The sequence below is a fragment of the Stegastes partitus genome, unplaced genomic scaffold (genome assembly GCF_000690725.1).
Source record: "Stegastes partitus isolate 25-593 unplaced genomic scaffold, Stegastes_partitus-1.0.2 Scaffold1319, whole genome shotgun sequence".
In the NCBI taxonomy this organism is placed as follows: Eukaryota; Metazoa; Chordata; class Actinopteri; family Pomacentridae; genus Stegastes; species Stegastes partitus.
This window is the reverse complement of record NW_007579050.1, coordinates 1-17,345: the sequence shown is the minus strand read 5'-3', so window position 1 is coordinate 17,345 and position 17,345 is coordinate 1. Positions and strand designations below refer to the sequence as shown.

General features: G+C 44.7%; 1 protein-coding gene across 1 annotated transcript; it reads right to left on the bottom strand.

Moving 5' to 3' along the window:
• Positions 1 to 1,248: 1,248 nt before the first annotated feature.
• On the bottom strand, positions 1,249 to 16,622 carry pcsk7 (proprotein convertase subtilisin/kexin type 7; the record flags this gene model as incomplete). The annotated part of the gene is made up of 15 exons (XM_008298459.1): positions 1,249 to 2,537; positions 3,167 to 3,284; positions 3,505 to 3,610; positions 3,743 to 3,837; positions 3,939 to 4,095; positions 7,925 to 8,027; positions 8,143 to 8,247; positions 9,536 to 9,703; positions 13,485 to 13,585; positions 13,688 to 13,826; positions 14,002 to 14,056; positions 14,206 to 14,296; positions 14,421 to 14,586; positions 15,102 to 15,236; positions 16,380 to 16,622. Coding segments are annotated over 15 exons (2,064 nt in total), but the record flags the coding sequence as incomplete, so codon positions are not given.
• Between the last annotated feature and the right edge of the window lie 723 nt (positions 16,623 to 17,345).

Genomic DNA, 17,345 nt, shown 5'->3' with positions numbered 1-17,345 from the left:
TGGGGCAGAGAATAAACCTCACATTCTGTGTCAGTGAGCAGCCGGGAAGATCAAACTTTAATGTTGTGGATCATCACTAGAGGTGTTTCTGTTGCTACCATCAAGAGAAGAACCAGCAGTATTCACAATGGAAGAGCTACAGCTTCTAAAACTGTACAAGGTCAGGGGTGCATTCATCCATTATCCATACACCGCTTAATCCTCACCAGGGTCATGGGGGGCTGGAGTCTATCCCAGCTGACTCAGGGTGAAGGCAGGTTCACCTGGACAGGTAACCAGCCTATCACAGGGCTACACTTAGAGACAGACAACCAAGCACACTCACACTCACACTTACGGACAATTTAGAATCACCAATTAACCTCAGCATGTTTTTGGACTGTGGGAGGAAGCCGGAGAACCCGGAGAGAACCCACGCTGCACGGGGAGAACATGGAGACTCCGCGCAGAAAGATCCCGGGTGTCCTCACTGGGACGCAAACCAGTGATCTTCTCGCTGCGAGGCAACAGTGCTAACCACTGATCTACCTTGCAGCCCTGCAGGAGGAACATGCTCACTGTTTAATTTTCAAAGTTGTGCACCAGAATTTAGCAACCTGGTCAGACTATCGAGGCAAAGTCTGATGATGTTCTGAGGTGTGAGTACTCTATAGTGCAGTGATTATGCACAGGTTTTTTTGCCAACAACAACAACAAAGGAATCGCTCCGTATCTGCCCTGTTAGTTAGATTTGATTTCCTGCGATTGCTTCCTCTCCCCCGAAATAAAATTCAAGTTGAAGGGTGGCCATTCTGACGCTGTTCAGGAGACACATGGTTCATTCATCATTTACTTACATAACGGGACTTTCGTGGAGTATTGCAAGACCACCGGGAACAGATTTAGGGCCTCTCTAAAATTTAATTCTTGTATGATTTTTGATTTTTATAGGCACCATCATAACTTTTTGAACAACACTTCTACAGCTCTTTCATTGGAACTGGTCTATGAAGGGATTTCTTCACTTATTTGCCGTACAGAACCGAGGATAAACTACACTTTCATCAAATGGTCAGAAATAACAGAAAAAAGGAAAACAACATTGCCTTTGTGCATTCTCAGTCTTTTGATGACTTTCTTGCTGCACCACACGTACAGAAATGTGCACAAACAACCACAATTACAGGAAACAAACAGTTGTTTTCCTGCTTCCCAAAGTGTTAGTTTGTGCGACTGTGCTGCAAAAAAAAAACACACAATCAAGGAGGCTATTTCATCAACAGTCTTTTATTGTCACCGATGCCACCTGTGACTTGCACAGCAAAACACAAGTTTCTAACTTCACTCCAAACCCTCGTTTACATTAAAAAATTAGATCTCTTTAATACATTCTTAAAAACACTTTGTATAAATCATTAAACACAGTTGGTATATATCTGTACAGCAGGCACACATTGTGTATATATTATACTTTATAAAAAACAAAAAAAACAAACATTTGCAAATCCCATACTTGGAAATCCCACTTCAAGTTTTTGTCAGTAGTTGCTTGATAACCCACAGAAAATAACCCCAGATTTAATAAAAATGAAATGTATAAAGCAACGCCTCAGAAAATAAACCGTTCTATTAAAATACATACGTACCCTCTTGACTCCTCACACTGTAGGACACGTTTTCCTGGAAGACCTTGCATATTACAAGCATAACCACTCAAGTCATCACACAGGGCGCGCACACACACACACACACACACAAGATCTCCCACGCAGCAGTTTGATAGCTTTCTATAGTGCACATTGTATTTGTCGACTCCACAGGTGTCCCTACGGTGCATCTTTTCGATCTGTGGGCTCAGTTTGTCTTTGGGTGCACGCTGTTCATACAAGATGTGTCTGTACACATGTGCACACACTGGGACATTTAACCCTTTTAGTTCCTGCCTGACTCTAGTCCTATTGTCCTGATTTGGACAGTTTTCCTTATTTCTAATTTCCTTTGTTAAGGAACAGGCGTAAAACGACACACACACACACACACACACACGCACTGTCACAGCACAAACACATTCAAGGCCACTTGTCTGGGTAATGCAGAGGCGGACAAAGAGTCCGCTCTTCATTCGAGTTCGTCAGCAGCCCACTCTGTGGCCCTCCACCACCACTGCTGGAGGCTGAGGGGGATCAGAAGCAGTACGGGAGGCCGGCTGGGTGAGCGAACACGAGAGGGGGAAAGCCTGAGACGTCCCACGAGCGCAGACAGTGATTGGCTCAGTGCTATGTTGCCAGCTGCTCTCCGATGACAAGCGGCACTTTGGCCTCTAAGTCCAGCACTGCCTGCAACTCCACCCCTGAGTCCAGCTCCTCTTCCTCCGTGTCCTCTTCCTCCTCCACCATCGCCTCCTCTACTCCTCTCCCTCGGCCCCCCTTCCTGCCCCGGTGACCCCCACGTCTCCTGGGCAGGCAGAGAAGGGTCCTGAGGTCCAGGTGGGCCAGCGTGACCTCCAGGGTGTAGTAGAGGGACCAGAAGAGAGCAAAGCAGCCCAGCAGCAGCAGGAACTGGAGGGGAGAAGGAGAACGGTAGAGAGACAGAACATGCTAAATATCGTAAATCATGCTAACTTCATTATTCCGTCCTTTTCCAAGTTGAAGGAGAGTTTAAGGGAGTTTTAGTGGCCAAAGATTTAATACATCCTTCTCACATTTCCATCTATCCCGTTGTTACGTTGCAGTTTAGAAATGTCTGAGGTTTGTTAGCTAAATAGCCTTGTGGTGCATAAACAAGTATTTAATCTAATTTCACTGTATAGAGAACTCCTCACAGCCTGTCACTTCCCTAACTGGAATACACATTGATGGTAAACAACCGTAAATATTTAAACGTGTGTCACAGTTACTGAAATTCTTTTGCATCGCCAGAGAGAAAACAAACAGTCTTAACCTCTTCGTAGACGAGAGAACAAAAGAAAAGAAAAGAAAAGCCCTGTTTGATACAACGCAGTCATTTCCTGTAATCTAGTAGATTAATTTTAGAAAAACAACACTCTATGATCTAATCTTGTGTAAAAAGGCTGCATACACAAACATACACTAATAGAATAGTATAGTAATAGACTGTAGTGTTGCAGCACTGAGACCGTCGACGGTACTTGTGCAGCGTGTGTCTGGATGTGTGCTGCTGTGCTCACCTTCAGGTTGTTGGAGGTGAAGGGGCTGATGATCTCCGGAGGGATGTCCAGGCCTGGAGGGCAGGGCAGGGAGAAGCTGCTGTCCAGATACTTGCCACTCATGGCCTCCTCCACCAGCCTGTCAATCAATACAAAGCCAGTCACGGGTCAGACAAAGCCCAGAACCAGTCTTAAACACTGTACTTGAGTCAAGTTTGAAACAAAGGTGGAGTATGTGATTCTAATCTGATTCACTAAATATCAGCAATCTTTTCCAGAATCAAAGCTGTACCTTGAAAACTGCTAAAAAATTCTGGGTATCATTAAAAAAAAAAAACAGTGACTGCATGAGCTCCTACCTCTGTCTGTCCTTGACTTCAGTGTCGGTCATCGATGAGCCATACAGGGTCAGCTTCCACTGCTTCAGCGCCCCCAAGGCAGCACACTGCTCAGAGGACCCCTCTTCTACGGAACACATGGTCAGAAATATGAACTCACGACTACCATGAAAGAAAAGTGTGTGTTTGTGTCTCCAGCTCCTGGACAGACACCAACACCAGCTGGACTGATCACGAGTGTGCAGCAGCAGCGTCTTACTGTGGTCCGATATCTTCAGGGTGTACAGGCCTTCAGCTCTCTCTCCCCAGCAGCGCACAGTGGAGAAAGTCCAGTCCTGATAGCCTGCAGCGTCTCTGTAGCAGTGAAAGAGTTTTTTCGTTTTTAATTTATATTTTTTGGTAAGATCACAAAGTTTCAACACTACTTTACGTTTTACTGCTCTTAAACAACGCACCTGTCGATGGCACGGCGAGCCCCGATGACCGACGCCATACCGCTGGGGCAAACCAGCACAATCTCCACATTGCCACGGCAAGGGTGGGTTATCGTCATGGTAACGGCCACATGCTCCAGCGTCTGCATTCCCGACTCTCTTAGGTCCTCTGCAGAAACTGAAGGAGAAGAGACGGCAGCTCAGTCAGTCTTTGTGTGTGAACAACCACGTGCATGTTTGATCAGGGTCATAATGGAAACTCTGAACCTTTATTATAATATTGTAAGTGTGTTGTCACTTTGAGAACTTTTTAAATGGGTTTTTCCGGGTTCCCAAATTTCAACTATGAGGATTTCAGAAAATGGCCTAGAATGAAATTTATGGCTAAACTCCTTAAAATAAAGGGTGTGATGAAAAACCTACAAGAACAATTTATCCCAGAATTATTATTTCACTTTTTAAGACCTGCAGATACCAGTTCTAAAAACATTTAGCAACTTTACAATCAATGTATTCTGTATTTTGATGGCTGGCGGTAAGACCATACATAGAAAATATACACACCATAAACGTTTTATATGGTGATGTAGGAGCTTAGTTTATTACAGGGATATTAATCTGACTAATATAAGTCTTGCTGCTCGACCCATGATTAAACACACAGGTTTCACAGTCACTCACTTTAAAGCCTGCAGCTAAAGTGCAGTTTATTTAGCTGCCTTCTCTCTGACCCGGGCTGTTAATGAGCTCCAGATTCATACCACTGTTTAGTTTTTCATTGTGGATAATGTGACAGAGAATGAAAGATATTAGCCAGGAGGTGTAAAAAGGAAAAAAAAAACTTAAGTCTGCAAAGACAAAACCAGTCCAGTGTGTAAATGCAGTCTTCCATCGTGAAACTGTTACCAGCGAGTCTTCTTGACCACTTCTCGTGCTCCCAGTGCAAGTGTCTGCTAATTTCTCAGTATTTCCTGGACTCTGACTACTAATGAGCCGTGGCGCTCCCTGACCATGTAGGGCTGCACACATCCTCGGGGCAGGGAAGGACCCAAAACAACCAGGGAAGAAGGAGTGTAAACAGAGATGTGGAAGAAGGGACAGTCAGGAGAGAGAGAGAGGGAGGGAGGGGATAGGTGGCGAGGAGACTAGACAAGTGGAGGAGAGGCATGGGGAGGGAAAGGAGGAAAATGGAGGCAAAGGAAGGAGGGACTGCAGGCACTGAGCTTCACCGCTGTGGTGGTGTGTGGCTGGCAGTTACTTTACAGTGGGGGGGCTTCATTTGCTGGAAACTAACCTCAGAGTTGGGAGTTTCATTCAGCTTCTAATTTAATGTTCTGTATTCATATGATTTCCCATAAATGCACGGTTGTAACACAGCTTTACACCACTGCCTGCATTTCTAGTTTATACAGAAAGACAACATCCACTAGATAAACTGTCTCCTCTACAGATGGGGCTGCATCATTTATAATCCAAGCTAATGTTCAAGGCAACAAACAGACTCGTCTATGCTCACAGAGATTTATCTGAAGCATGAAGACATACGAGGTGTGTCATTAAAGTTTCAAGACTGGTGTCACAAAAGATGTATTTCAAACCCAGACTGGGAGTTTTCCCCTTCAGACGATCAACCAGCACGTCTACAAAGAGATCCGAAGAGGCCGAGTTGTGGCAGGACCAGTGGAGGCTGCTTCACCATGACAACCTGCTCACAGCGTCCTGAGCATCCCACAGTTCCTGGCTGAGAAGAACATGGCCGTGCTGGAGCAACCTCCCTACTCACCCCACCTGGCTCTGTGGGATTGTTTCCTCTTCCCCAAGCTCTAGGGGGTCATCAAGGAGACCTGTTTTGAAGATGTGGACGACATCAAGATGGCTGTGATGACGGAGCTGAGGAGGAGAATCCTTCCAGGAATGCATGGCAGCGTGAAGGCAGAGAAGGCTGGGAGAGTGTGTTAGACTCCAGGGAGATAACTACGAAGGGGAAAACTGGTAGTTCGGATTTGAAATATATCTTCTGTGACGCCAGTCCTGGAACTTTTCTGACACCGCGTATTGTGAGACTAAAAAAAAAAAACCCTCTGCTCCTCTACATCTGCCATTAGATTTTAGGTGACTGAAGCCAAACTGCTGCAATATGTGCCAACAAAGCTGTTAACACACAATATGGGAGCGTCAAGAGAGCTGTATCCACCGTTTTATCTGAGCTGACAGCGTTGTGTACACAACATACATCAACTTGATGCTACTCAGTGAAAGCTCTCGGTTACAGTCTGATCCAAGACAGAGCAGCGTGGTGGTGGTGGAGGGTCTCCCAGCTGCCACAGAGCGCCTAACAAGTGCCTGACATACTCTCACCACATTGGAGTTACTTAAGCAGCCTTATTGCCTTTTTTAAGGAGGGGAAACTCCTCCATGACATTAGACGGGGCTGGGCAAATAAAAACAATTTCCATGAACAGAGGAACACTGAACATTGCAATTTACTCAATTTATTATGGTCGGGCCACAGAATAATGAAATAGATGCTGACATAAGAGGGAAGGACGTTGGAATTTCAGAGGTACATCTGCAAAACATTTGCATTTCCAGCAGTCATTTTGTTCTACAAATTGCAAATAAATGTGTTTGTAATTATTGTCCTCATTGTGTGCATGTGTACGTCCTGCTGAACATTGCGTACACTCAGAAACACAAGACCTGGACTCAAAACTCATGTTTGTGTAAACAGAGTTGGCAAATAAAGATTCAGTTCAATTGTGATTATCAACCCTGAGCACGTCTTGATTTTGTCCTCTCATTTTTCAAATTCACGCAGCTGCATTTATAAGAAACTCTCTTCTTCACAATCTTTCTCTTTCCTTCACACCACAGCCCACCGTAGGTTCTCTGCTGGCGTGAGAATCAGCTGCCTGAACTCTAAACACACGTATTTCACTCAAAACTCAAACACACTTGTGTGACTGCTTCATCTCTTCATCTAACTGTACACATGTGTCCTGAATTGGGCTGATGCAACCTAAGTGACTCGTCATTAAAAGGTCAAACACAGTCGCAGCATGCGTGCACATAAACACACGTTAGCCGAGATCACGTTCACATGGGAAGCAGAAAACCTGAATGCTTTAGGGGCCGTGTATTAGCCGGTGAGGCAGCCAAAACACATAGAAACTGCAACAACAAACACTGAGTAGTGTGACAGGCAGATCTGAACATTGTCAGTGACAAAAAGCCTGTTAGGGATTTGACTGAGGAGAGATTTAAAGCTGGGGAATGTGAACTACAACGGTCTGATGTAATTTAACTTCTTTTTGAAAATAAGTCCAGAAACGCTTTGTGAGTCTGCTCTGTGCTGCAGCTGTCAGCAACTCTCTGCTCAGTCTTTGAGAAACTCCTGTTGCATGAGACTACCTACGCACACACACACACACACAGACTCACACACAGACCCACACACAGACTCACACACAGACTCACACACAGACCCACACACAGACCCACACACGTCTCTGGCTGTGCTCCTGACCGCAACAAGGCCATAAAAGAAGGAAGATACAGATCGAGGGAGGAGAGGAAGAGAGACGAGGAAGGAGGAAATGTTTCTGTTATAATGAGATCACCACGAGCACGTATGAAAAAACGTGTGTGAGGGACAGACGACACACACACAGGCAGTCAAATATGAGAGATCCAAAGCAGCGAGAAGTGAAGAAGGTCCAAGAACTACTGAGGAGAGTTGGGGAAGGCAGAGACAGATTGGGGGAAAAAAATGAAGAAAAAGAAAAAAAAAACAGAGCAACAAATCTGGAAAAATCTCACTGAGGGAACTCACAAACAAGAGAACATTACCTAATATGGACAGGCAGGCTGACTGAGAGGGAGGCAGGCAGGGAGGGAGGGAGGCAGGGAGGGAGGACGCTGCATACTGCAGTGTGTAAACTCGACAAGCAACTGTCCAATACACAGCTGAGAGAGTGAGAGAGGAGCAGACAGGCAGATGGAGTTACCTTTCCAGGTACGGACCAGCTCGTCCGGATAGGTCCGGATGATTTCCTCCTCCTTTATTACGAGGCTCTGATAGGACACGAGGAACGGCACCGACTCCCACACCTGAGAGAGACACCACAGACAGCTTTAATCTAGCCTGTAGTGGAAATTCTGACACTGATGCTTCCTCGACCTAATGATTAACAGATTAATTATGGGTGGAGCTCGTCACGTGTACCTTGGCAGCGTTGACCAGCCTCCATGCGTTGAGCAGACCGAAGCCGTGCTGGTGGCTGTGATGGAAACCTGCCCCGTTCACCCTCCAGTCTGAGCTGTTATCACACTGTTAAAACAAACACAGGCACGTTTAGCTGCGGAGGTGCACATTTTGTCACCTTCAGTTTTCAGGTTTTCGCTATGCAGGCTGTAGCTATAAAAGAGAGCAATCTTTTTTTTTCATTAGACTCCCAAAAACAACACAGCTGTGTTTAGTTAAAGCTTCTCCTCCGTTTATTTTGCTGTTACTCTCCCACCTACTACTGCTGATGGGACAATTTACAGCATCATTAAGTAAAGACTGACACAGAAAAGAGACAACTGTCATAATTAATTAAAATCCCAGGAGTTTAAACATTCAAAGTTTTTAGCCTCACGTACGATGACGTGCTTCTTTTCTCTATTTTATCTTATTGCAAATTGAACATTGTAAGGAGGTAACTTTGGACTTAAACTACTTTTGACTGTGTTCTAGTATATTCTCCCAGTTATTCGAGGGTTCATCAATAAATCACAACTATTGTCAACATATTTATCCATGAGGACCATATTTGGGGGAAGCTAAGTGGTTAGGTCCTTAACAAATGGCCTAAAACGCCCTCAACAGTTGAATTCGGTCAAGTCTTGGCCCTCTTTAGTGCATGTCATCACTCTGCTCACTTCCCCCTTGTTCCAACCTCAATGCGCAATATAATACAGGTAAACATGTCTACAAGGAAATACTAGAGTTTCAGTTATCAGAAGAATAGGCTTTTGTCCGATAAGTCCAAGATTTGAAACGTCATACCTGTGAGCTAAGCTGCAGATTTCTGCATTTGACTACCTTGGTGTCTTCATGGTTCCCCGTTGTTATTTCCATGTTTCATACAGTAATATGCCGCATGTAACTTTGCATCCACTTGTGAACTGCTGCCATCTGACCTAACTGGCTCTAACAATAGTAATTCTTTTCAAAAATGAGACCAGCATGTCTGTTATTGAGTCGGCTAACAGAGTCCATCAGCCACAAAGCTTAAATTCATTTTCGGGCAGTTTAATATTACTTTAAATAAATATACAGCTGGTTAGACAACTTGTCTATTTTTTTCTACATTAAACGTGAATTAAACAGTGAGAAAAGCTGAGCTACTGATTGAATGTATGGCTGCCTTCTTGTAGGTCTTAAGCCTTAATACGTCACACAAGATGACAACATTCCCAGTCTGTATGTCTGAAGTGTTCATTTTGATAAATTTGGGGATTTTAATAGGACTTAGAGTGAAGGTGGGGTTTTCCTGAACAGTTCAGTGTCCAGTCAAATTAAGCACCTACACAGGACTGTATACAGCAATCAGTGACACAACCATCAGGTTTACCTTGGTGGCTGTGAAGGTGATGATGTGCTGGACGTCCCTCCAGCTGAGGCAGGGCCGAACCTGCAGCATCAGGGCCACCATTCCCGCCGCCAGGGGGGCTGCAGCAGACGTGCCGGTGTGGCCCTCTGTGCAGCCGGTCCCCTGCCGCATGGACCAGTCGGATGTCACCTGCAGGGCCACAGAGAAGGAATGAGTGTTGGAAATATGGCTCAGACAATTATGCACAATAAAAAAAATTAAAAAAAAACAGCAGCGAAGTGGGAACAGCACTGGCTGGAGTCCAAATATAAACTGCATTGATAGGGACTCAAACACTGGACATGCAGTTAAGACTAGATTTGGTGATTAGAGGATTTTTATTTGACCAACAGGCTTCTTTGGGCTGGAAAAGGCACAAACATGAGATTAAAAAATGACACCAAGACATCGTGACATTTCAACCATTTATACATTTTGTTTTGTTTTCACATTTTAACTACAAAATGCTGCCCAAAATGATCCATAAACCATAAAATTGTTGCAATAAAAAAAAAGCAGGTTTAATTCCATTTGAAGTGATCCCGGTAATTGATACCACATCCTACAGCCTTTTATTAAACTAGAAACTGACAACAGCTGATGCAGTACTCTTCTAGCCAGATACCAGACAACTGCATGTCATGGCTATAAAGAAGGTCTTAGTGCAGGGGTGTCGAACTCCGGTACTCGAGGGCCGCAATCCTGCAAGTTTTAGATGTTTCCCTCTTCCAACACACCTGATTCAAATGATCAGGGTCGTTATCAGGCTTCTGCAGAGCTTGATGATGAGCTGATCATTTGAATCAGGTGTGTTGGAAGAGAGAAACATCTAAAACATGCAGGATTGCGGCCCTTGAGGACCGGAGTCCGACACCCCTGTCTTAGTGAGCTGCTGTTAGGGTCTGTCGCTGAGAGAGAAATGCTACTCACAAGAAGTGGAAAGGCTATCAAGTCATATCCAAGTGTTTCCCGAGAGGCCTCGGGGCAACGCATCTTTAAAAAGTACGATTAGGTCCACACTGTAAAAAAACCTCACAGGGCGTGGTAGGAAGCCAAAAAGGACCCCTTACACTGTGAAGAATAAAGGTGTGAGAGGCCAAGAACAATCCAAGGATCACCACCAAAGCCATCCTAATGAAACCAAGCAAACGCGATAGTGACATGTCAGAGGACTGCAGCGGACCCTGAACACAGCTGGCCTCCAGCAACCAAAGAGGACTCAAGACTCTGCAGGACTCTTCGTCAAGACAGGCGCACCAACTGGACAAAGTAAAAAGCACTTGGGATCGGTTCTGTGGTCGGATGAGAGGAAAACTGAGTTGTTTGGGATGTGGCTTTTGTTTGGCAAAAGAAAGGAGAACAGCAAAGAACCACTAAAAGACCGTCCCCATGTTCAAACACGGTGGTGGGAATGTAATACTTTGAGGGTGTTATTCAGCCAACGAGCCTGACAACCTTGGAAAAGCAAACAGGATCATGAGAAACGAGGACTACGTTCAGAATCTGGGGGAAAACATCAGTCAGTCTGCAGAAAAACTAGCTATTAGGCAGCACTGGACCTTCCAACAAGACCGTGACCTGAAACTGAAGACAAGAGTGAAAGGAAGCCTTCCAACTTTAAAAACCTGGAGATCATTGCAAAGAGTCCAAAACCTAACTGGAGACATGTGAAAAGCTTATTAGCAACTGTCCAAACTGCTGGATCAGTGTGGTGGTAAACAAATGCAACTGATCACTGAGAAAACGTTTGAAGAATTTTGGATATGGCAACAAAAACATGGAAAAACATGAAATGTGTCACTAAAGTCTAAAACACAGTCTTCAGTCACATGCTTACGTGATTTATATTCATGAGAAATGTATTGAAATGTTTAAATTTAGGATGTGTAGGAATGATTTGGGACTTTAGAGTAACACATGGTCACATACACAAACCCTACATGGGTCCAAAGCAAGCGATCCAAGTGGAGGCCTGATGCATGAAGCAGCACTTTACTCAAGACTCCGGCATCATGGCGCCATCTTGACAATGTGACATATTTACTGCGAGTGGCCAGAGTTCAGCACTGTTTGTGGACAGTTAATGGAGGATATTAGGCGTGTGTGACAGGGGTTAAGGCCCTGGGAAGGTTGAGCTTTAAGAAGATGAAAGTAAGTAAAGAGCAGTTGTGCCAATAAAAATGAAAGAGTGGATCGCTTCAGAATGTATACACAGAGCACGGAGACAGAGGAGTTAAAACTTGACAGATTTAAGACCAAAATAAATAATGTTGTTTTACTGCTTTGTCGCTCATCACCATGCACATAAGATGCAGCGGATTGCAAATCAAGTCATGTTAATGTCACGTGTTTTCTGTGTAGCGGCTGGTACATACATTAGTGGCAGCCTGTCTGACAGAAGGACCTCAGCGATGTGGGCTGAGGAACTGCCAGGCCTCTGTGTTTACATGCAATGCACATGTGGGCCTTTTTCCAACAGCTGTCTCAGCCATGTGAATGGTTAATATCATGTTGTGCTTGTACTTCCCAGGAGGGCTAGTCATGCTCATCCACAGCAGCTGTCAGAGTGGTGACAACATACAAGCATCACTAGACTCTTCTGCAGCGCATACCTGAGTGTTTGCATGCTCCACAGGTTCATTAGCAACGCTATGTGTTTACATCAAACACGGAATCTCTTTGAAGCTGTCTCTAACATCCACAGTCCCAAGTCACGTTTAGTTAGCCACTGCTATGTTTTAGAACTTAGATATCGGGAACCTTTGATGTGTGCTGTAGCCCCTAGAATACCTTTAATCCATCAGAAGACAAGATGTCCAAGCAGACATCAACCATCCAAAACTCATAACTGAATTCCTGATTTTCCCTTCACTTTTCCAGATGTTACAGACTCACAACGTTGCCATGCGATGCACTAGTGAGGGCAGCTGTTCTGACTCAAATGGCTTCCACAGAAACGGGCAGCGTGTGGTCAGCACTTGGCCTGTGAGCGCACTGTGGTCGGTGGTGCAGCAGTCTTCTCCAGAGAGAGCCCAATCCTGGTTAAACTCCTCTCCCCGAGGCGATGACATCCCTGGTCCAAACTGCGTTGCCATGGCGACGCCCACAAACAGCAGCAAATACAGGTCAGTGGCCTCACTCCTGTTGCCATCAGTCATCGTTTTTGGATGGAAAACAGTCACTGCTCCACCTGATGAGGAGCTGCTCCTCTGAAAGCTTTCAAACAACTGTCCCAACCACCACTAAAGTCTTCACTCTTCAAGTTGCACACACGGCATAAATTGTTTTTTAATGTCATCTTTTGAGCTGCGGTACCTGCCGGCTGCGATGGTAGGTGTCATGTTTGTTTTCACAACTTTCTCTCAATTTTAAAGAAGAAAATATACAGTAAAAAAACAGCCTGATGTATTCTGATAAACCTTACAGCCACATGTACGTGTTAGTGTGATTACCAGATCTTGCATAAGTGCATACTCCACCCCTTTCATTTGCTCAGTGGACGGCTTTCTTGTCAGTTCATAATCTGTAGTTACATTCAATAGCAATGCTAGTTTAGGTTTTAAATTCTCTTTAAAACATCAAACAGTATCTACCATCAGAGTGCTGAGGTTTGTCTGTTTACTTTAAGGTCATAAACTGCATCAGTCTGCCTGAAAGCATACCAAAACCCTCCCTCTCAGGCAATCTCAGTCCAGCCGTTCATTTCATACATTGTATGATTCATGTCTTCATGGAGCAGAAAACACACCAGTTTGTTTGAACTGTACCAAACAGGTTAGGTGTGAAAGCACTCACTGTGACTGGACCAACTCCACAAGATTTTATTCGATGATATCATCTGTTCAACTGTTTTTCCACCTGTCACTATCCAAGCATTTGTTAACCGACTCGTTTTTTTGTGTTTGTGTGCGCTTGTTTCGTGAAGACCTACAATGCTCCTCAGCTTGGTCCCCCCGCTGCTGAAGGTGACAGCCAGCATGGACGCACACTCCTCAGCGTAGAAGGGCATCCTGCCGTTCTCATCAACCGCTCCTGCATCGGACACAAGCACAATCCTTATTTATGTGCACATGTCCACCCCCAAAACACAAGCGAACCTGCAGAGACAGACACTCTCACACACGAGGGTCTTACCGATTGTGATGGTGTAGATGGAGTTGGCGTAGCCGTCGTAGTTGCAGTTGTCGTTGTATTGACCTCCGTTGCCACTGGCGACCACGAAGATGCTCCCAAAGCCTCGTCGGCCTGCGATCACCCCGTGCTGCAGCGCTGCCTGTGGAGCAAAAAATGAAGAAATCAGTCAGCCATGAGAAAAGTAATCAAGAAAAATCAACCAGGTGAAGCCACAGTAGACGGTTCCTCTGTGTGCACGTTTACTTTCATGTAACTGCTGCATTTCACTGCCCTCTGGAGGACAAAAAGAGCGCAGCAACCAAACGGTCTCATACCTTGCCGAGGGGATGAGGTCCGTCCACAGTGTGTCCGTCATCATCTGGACCCCAACTACAAAAGAGAACAGTCTAAATCAGCATCTAATATGATATTATAGCAGTAATATGCTAAACTAGACATTTTAGTGACAATTTATTGTTTTAAAAGTCTCTCTCCAAGTGGAAACAACAAAAAACAAAAATCTGAGATATGTTTGTTACCTGCAGCTGTAGATATCATTGACTTGGTAGTGTTTGTTGAAGGCTATGGCCTCCAGGCTGTCTGTCAGTGGGCCGTCCAGAACTCTGATACCTGAACAGAAAGCAACAAGAGACACATGTTTCACCACACTTCTTTCCTCAAATATTCACTGTCGCCCTTCAGTCTGGGCCCTTCAAGTTTTTAATAACAGTCAATTCAATGTTCTTGTCTGTACCTGCCACCTTGCTGCCATAGGCTACGCCCACGGCACAGAAGCTGTTGTTGGGAACAGCTGCGATCTCTCCAGCGCATCGAGTGCCGTGGTGGTTGTCGCTGTGGACGTCCGGGTGAGGCATGGGGTCCGGGTCGTTGGAGTTCAGGTCATAACTGCCCTCCGGACTCTGACAGGGACACGAAATTTTAAAAAATAAATAAAAAGTTTGTGCTTTACACTCACTTAACTTAATTTTGTGTTGGAAGAAAACAGGTTTAACTGGAACTGCTATGATGCTGGTTAGACTGGGAGCAGCAGTGAAGGAAGCCTGCTCCTAGAGTTTCTCAACGCATTGACTCCATTCTTGTCTGCTGCAACTATTAATTGTACACTTTCGCAAGAAACCTTCTGCTGTTTGTGACATTCTTCTTACTTTTAAACTTTCCTCTGCACTGCAAATTGCACCACTCTGCTCAGAGTACAGACAGACACGACGGTCTTTCCAGGACCGATGCTTTTTGTCTGACATTCCGGTTCTACGCCTTGACGAAACCTCTCCTGACTGATTTGACCCAAAAAGAACTGATTGCATCATCCATACTATTTGTCCTCCTCTTTTATATGTTCCTGAATAACAACCAGCCCACAGACGAATTAGATTTTTAGGCACCGACTAGAATCGCTGCCTCAGTTCTGACTTACGTAGTTGGGCTGAATGTCCTGGTGGGTGTGCTCCACGCCGTCATCCACGACCACAACCGTGACTCCTCGGCCGGTGATGTTGCGCTCCCACACACCTGTCACGTTGATATCCATACCGCGACTGATGTCATTGTGCTGAAAGAACAGTAAGACGAAGGAGCGTAAATGTACGGGGAGGCGGAAAACTTACATATAAAACAAGCACTGTTTATGTGACATTTTAAACAAAAGTGTAAACTTTTATCCCCGCTGCCGATATCTGCCGGTCAGTGTTCATTTGGGGCCGATGCAGATGCTCCATTTCAGTGTGTTAATCAGCAGATTCTGACTACGTGCCAGTATCAGGTGAGCATTTCTAAAGCAGTGGTCAAGTGGGGCAGCCAGAAGTGAAGGTCTTTGTTTTTGAAATGGCACAAACATTTGTGTAATTATTGTACAGCATTTTCATTAGCTTGCACTTTGGTTGTCAGATGGTTTTGTGCGTACGGAACTCATGGCGTGCAACCAGGAGACACGTTAACCGTTAAGCTTGCGAATCATTGCATCCAGGAAATGAGATATCCTCCTCTAATCATTTAAACAGCACAGCAGTTCTATTCCTGTCACCGGCAACTGAAACCAAATCTAACTAAATGCAGCTTTATTAACTATTTGAGCAAAACTGTAAAACACCAACACGGACGTCGTGGTTGTCAGACTTCGCATATATCCACAAATCTAAATTCCAACATAAAAGACGCACCATCTGCCTTTGAGTCATATATTCAGGCGTTCCCAGCTGTGTCTAATCTTTGCTTCAGACAACTAAATTACTTCACTCTGTTTGGTAGGTTGTTCTGACATTGCTCCAATGCGTTTGGCATTTAGTTTAAAAGGTATACGATGAGTAATGTTGCACTGCACCCAGCTGTTGAAGCACACAGAACGCATTGTGTAAGCAAAATTTAAAAGACGTGAGTGGAAACACATTTGATTTGAACAATCCTGGCTACACAAAAGTTAGATTCTGACTGAGTTGTTAAACTAAATGCCAAATATCACCTTTTTTATATTTCGTTGCTTAGTCTGCGAGCATCAGCCCTGGGATATGTTCACTAAACACCTGAATGGCGCATTTTAATGCCTTGACTCAACAAGTCTTGGCTGACGCTTACAAAAATAACACAAAATGATTAGTCTGTCTAGAAAAATTTGACATTTAACACTTCTTATTTCTGGACAGCTAGTGAGAGAGAGAGAGAGATGCTATTTCAGACCAACAGTCGTCTATAATCTTACCAGGTGCCACTGTTTAGGGTAGTTGGGGTCATTGAAGGCCACTGATCTCTTTGAGCGGCTGAGCACTTTATCCCGGGAGTACCACAGGACATGTGGGTGGGCTGCTAGGACATCCCCAGGATGAAGACCTTTTTTCCAGTTACCACCTACAAATCCAGCACCAGGCTTTACAGAGCACAGCAGGTAGTGGCCTTCCAGCTGTCCAATCTGGCCCTGGTTCTGCAGCCCGGCCTGGTCTGCTACCTGCGATGGACAAAATATTAATGATGACTACAAATTCAGGAAGGATAACACTTCTAAAAGTAGCAAGCTTAGGCTGAGCAACCATATAATGTTTTTTTCCCACATTTTTTTCTATTGTTTACAAAGAGAGCGTATGCGGCCACTGACAACCGCCTACATATAAAGTACAGCACCCAGCATCTTTTTGAAAGCACTCTGCCGTTGTCGTGTCGGTGTTTCCAGTTGAAATCTGACTGACACTGTTGATGAAGTGTCATCACTTTCACTTCTTTTTCCAACCAACCACACATGCAGCATCTGTCGCCCAGTTAGGTAAGAAAATATAAGAGAAGTTTCTTCTGGATGTTTATACCGATCTGTGTCAGAAATGATCACAACAGGAGCGACACTAGTCTACCACACAATGACGGTTAGAATAGTGATTTGCAGTCAAGATATTACTGTTATGGAAACAAGGCTTTCATGCAGCTTGAGAGGGCTTTTTGGTTGAAGCACTGAGTTAAGCACTCCACAGTGCCACGCCAGCACTTTTCTACCAGAGGAAAAAGGTTACAGAGGCGCATGCCCTCACAACTTTTGTCTGTTTTTTAAAAAATCTGACACAGCGAACTTCTATGGTCCCTGCAGAGAAATGGGGTTGTGTGAGCATTAAACATAAAGCCATACGCAACAACATATTTGAATTTAAAAGTGAAATGACATAGCTGAGTGTGTTTTTTTTTT